At 38.8% G+C, this 2,659-nt stretch overlaps 1 protein-coding gene across 1 annotated transcript in view; it reads left to right on the top strand.

Moving 5' to 3' along the window:
- The window catches only part of fhl3b (four and a half LIM domains 3b), a 19,748-nt gene that overhangs the window by 11,971 nt on the left and 5,118 nt on the right, over positions 1–2,659 (top strand). The window contains exon 2 of the mRNA XM_035682044.1: positions 636–814. Coding sequence (XP_035537937.1) covers positions 659–814 — 156 coding nt within the window. The 5' untranslated portion in view covers positions 636–658. The remainder of the gene's footprint in view (positions 1–635; positions 815–2,659) is intronic.

Here is a 2,659-nt window from a genome sequence, read left to right as displayed (position 1 = left end):
CCGAAGGGATGCAGCCAATATTAGTCCTAAATAAACTCCAGTACGTCCAAAACTCAGCTGCTCGCCTGCTCACTCACTCCCATGTCCTAAAGAGCATGCACTGGGCTCCCTGTCCCACAATTAATTCCAAGCTTGTTTGTCTTAACTTACAAAGCCCTCCATAACCCGTCCAACCTCACAGACCTTCCCTCTCCACCTCCCAAAGCGTCCGTTCCTCTGACGACAAACCTCCTGTTCCCACTCTCCAGGAATAAAGCAACCAAACCTTTTCCATAGCTGCCCTCCTCCCTGGGGAACTCTATCCACAAACACATCCATGACTGCAGCCATCTGTGAAGAAGTTACTCAAAACTCACCTTCTTTTAATGTTTGATTTGATGTTGTGTACACCGTCCTCTGCTTTTAGTGTGTTTTTAGTTCCTACGATCTATAAAGCTTTGACTACATGAAAAAGCACTTGTGCTCTAAAATATTCTGCTGGTTTTTTTTTTCCCAGCTGTATATCCAAAAACTATCAACCTCCCTTCTTACTGTTTTTTCTCTCTGTCTTGCTAATCTCATTCCTCCTCCTTCCTGCGCTGTCTTCTCACTGATAGTGAAAGCTAAACTGTGCCTGTGAATTCTCTGTTTTGCAGGAGGTCAGCCAGAGAGAGACATAATGAGTGACCGGTTCGACTGCAAAAACTGCAACGAGTCCCTGTGCGGACGCAAATACATCCAGGTGGAGGAACAGCCTCACTGCATCCCTTGCTACGACCGCCTGTACGCCAAGACCTGCCAGGAATGTAAAGAAATCATCGGTCATAATGACAAGGTGAGCTCAACCTGTACGCTGGTGGAAAGTAACAAAGTACTCAATTACTGTACTTAATCCCAATTTTTAAATATTTGTATTTTCATTTCATGCTTCTACTTTATACTTCTACATTTCAGAGGGATATATTATACATTTTACTCCACTACATCTATTTGAAAGCTATGGTTACTTTACAAATCAAGATTTTATAAATTAGAGCTGCAACTCACATTTGTTTTACTTGTAGATTAATCTGACAACCATTATTTTAATGAATCAATTAATCATGTGGTCTAGTTAAAAATGCATCATAGAATTAAAACCCAAAGATATTCAGTTTATAATGATTTAAAAGCAGCTAATCCTCAGCTGAAACCAGAGAATAGTTGAGAATTGTATTGAAATATGACAATGAATCATTATTAAAATAGGTGCTGATTAATGTTCTGTTGATAAAGTATTCGTCTTAGCTCTATATCATAAATATGATGTATTGCTTTACTGCCTTAAAGAGTATAGGAAATAGTTAGAATTACCTCCACCTGCTATAACATTAAAATGCTGCATACATGTGAATGCATCACTAAAAATGATCAAATTAATTTTACCTTGGACACTTTAAATACATTTAAATAAAAATACTTGAGTCTTTCAGGACTTTTACTCATAGCAGAGTAATTTTACACTGTAGTATTGTTACTTTCCTTAAGTAAAGGATCTGAGCACATGTCTGACTCCATTACGATAATTTTTCTGAGATTCCTGGAAAACATAACTGTATTTACAGAACACGTAATTGTCTGTAATCCCCTTTAAGTTGCAAAAAAAATAAATAAATACGTAGCTAGTGAAAATTAAAAACACTGTCCTGAAGGAAACGCCCACAGACGCCATGAGGCCATGAGTGTCCTGTGAGTTATGGACTCCCTGTGAGGGACCGGCAGTAAATTACGCTCCTGCTTGCTTTGGCCGTCCCTCCTCCGCACAAGACATAACAACATTCATCCTTCATCCTTCTCCGTCCCTCTGCTGTAGTTGTTTCTTTTACTGTGAAACCCCACGCCTCAAAAATAGTTTTTTTACCCACTGTTCAATGGGGCCCATTTATCACGGAGCTTGCTTGAACTGCAGATGAACTGGAACACAAGCAGCTGTTAGAAAAGAAAGAAAAAAATCAAGTAGGTTATTCTGATTTTTAAGAAAATAATGATGAAGAAAAGGGAATGCACAAAAACTTCTCTCATGCTTCTCTTGACTCTCTTCTGTTTGGAGGACAGCGGGGTGTCCTAGAAAGCTGGAATCTTTGAGCTGTGACTCCCTTGTCGGCAAACATCCAAAACACTGTCCTTGTGCAGGGAATTGAGTCCTGTGGTCGACTGTGACCTCTGACCTCCAAGCAGATGGGGGCAGAAAATAGAGAAATGATAACATATCAAGTGTTGTATTAACTTACAGTTTATGTAAGTAATATAATTCATTTTTAAAGGATAATGGTGGCGTTCTTTTATATTTCTCATCATTAACAAATCCCATAAGAAGACCAAAACCACACAATTCATTAGTCCGTCTCACAATAACTTCCCTACCCTGTATGTAGCTCTCACCAAGAGCCCATTGGTTCCTATTGAAGACATAAATCTTCAAAAGTGGGTCACAAATGTATACTTTCATTATTTAAAAAGGCTAAGGGGATATCCTTAAACAGCTGGGCACTGTAGTTGTAAGCAAACGTCATAGTGAGTAACTAATGTTGTGAGTAATTATGACAGCAGGACCGTGTTTGTAACAGACCAACTAATGCAGTAGCAGCAAAACATATTGAGTGTATTAAATTAAGCAAGGATTACTTAGTTATGAATGTAA

The sequence above is a fragment of the Morone saxatilis genome, unplaced genomic scaffold, assembly GCF_004916995.1.
Source record: "Morone saxatilis isolate NCDOM2014 unplaced genomic scaffold, NCSU_SB_2.0 Contig9, whole genome shotgun sequence".
Classification (NCBI taxonomy): Eukaryota; Metazoa; Chordata; class Actinopteri; family Moronidae; genus Morone; species Morone saxatilis.
The sequence above is the reverse complement of the archived record's forward strand: the minus strand, read 5'-3'. Positions and strand labels throughout refer to the sequence as shown.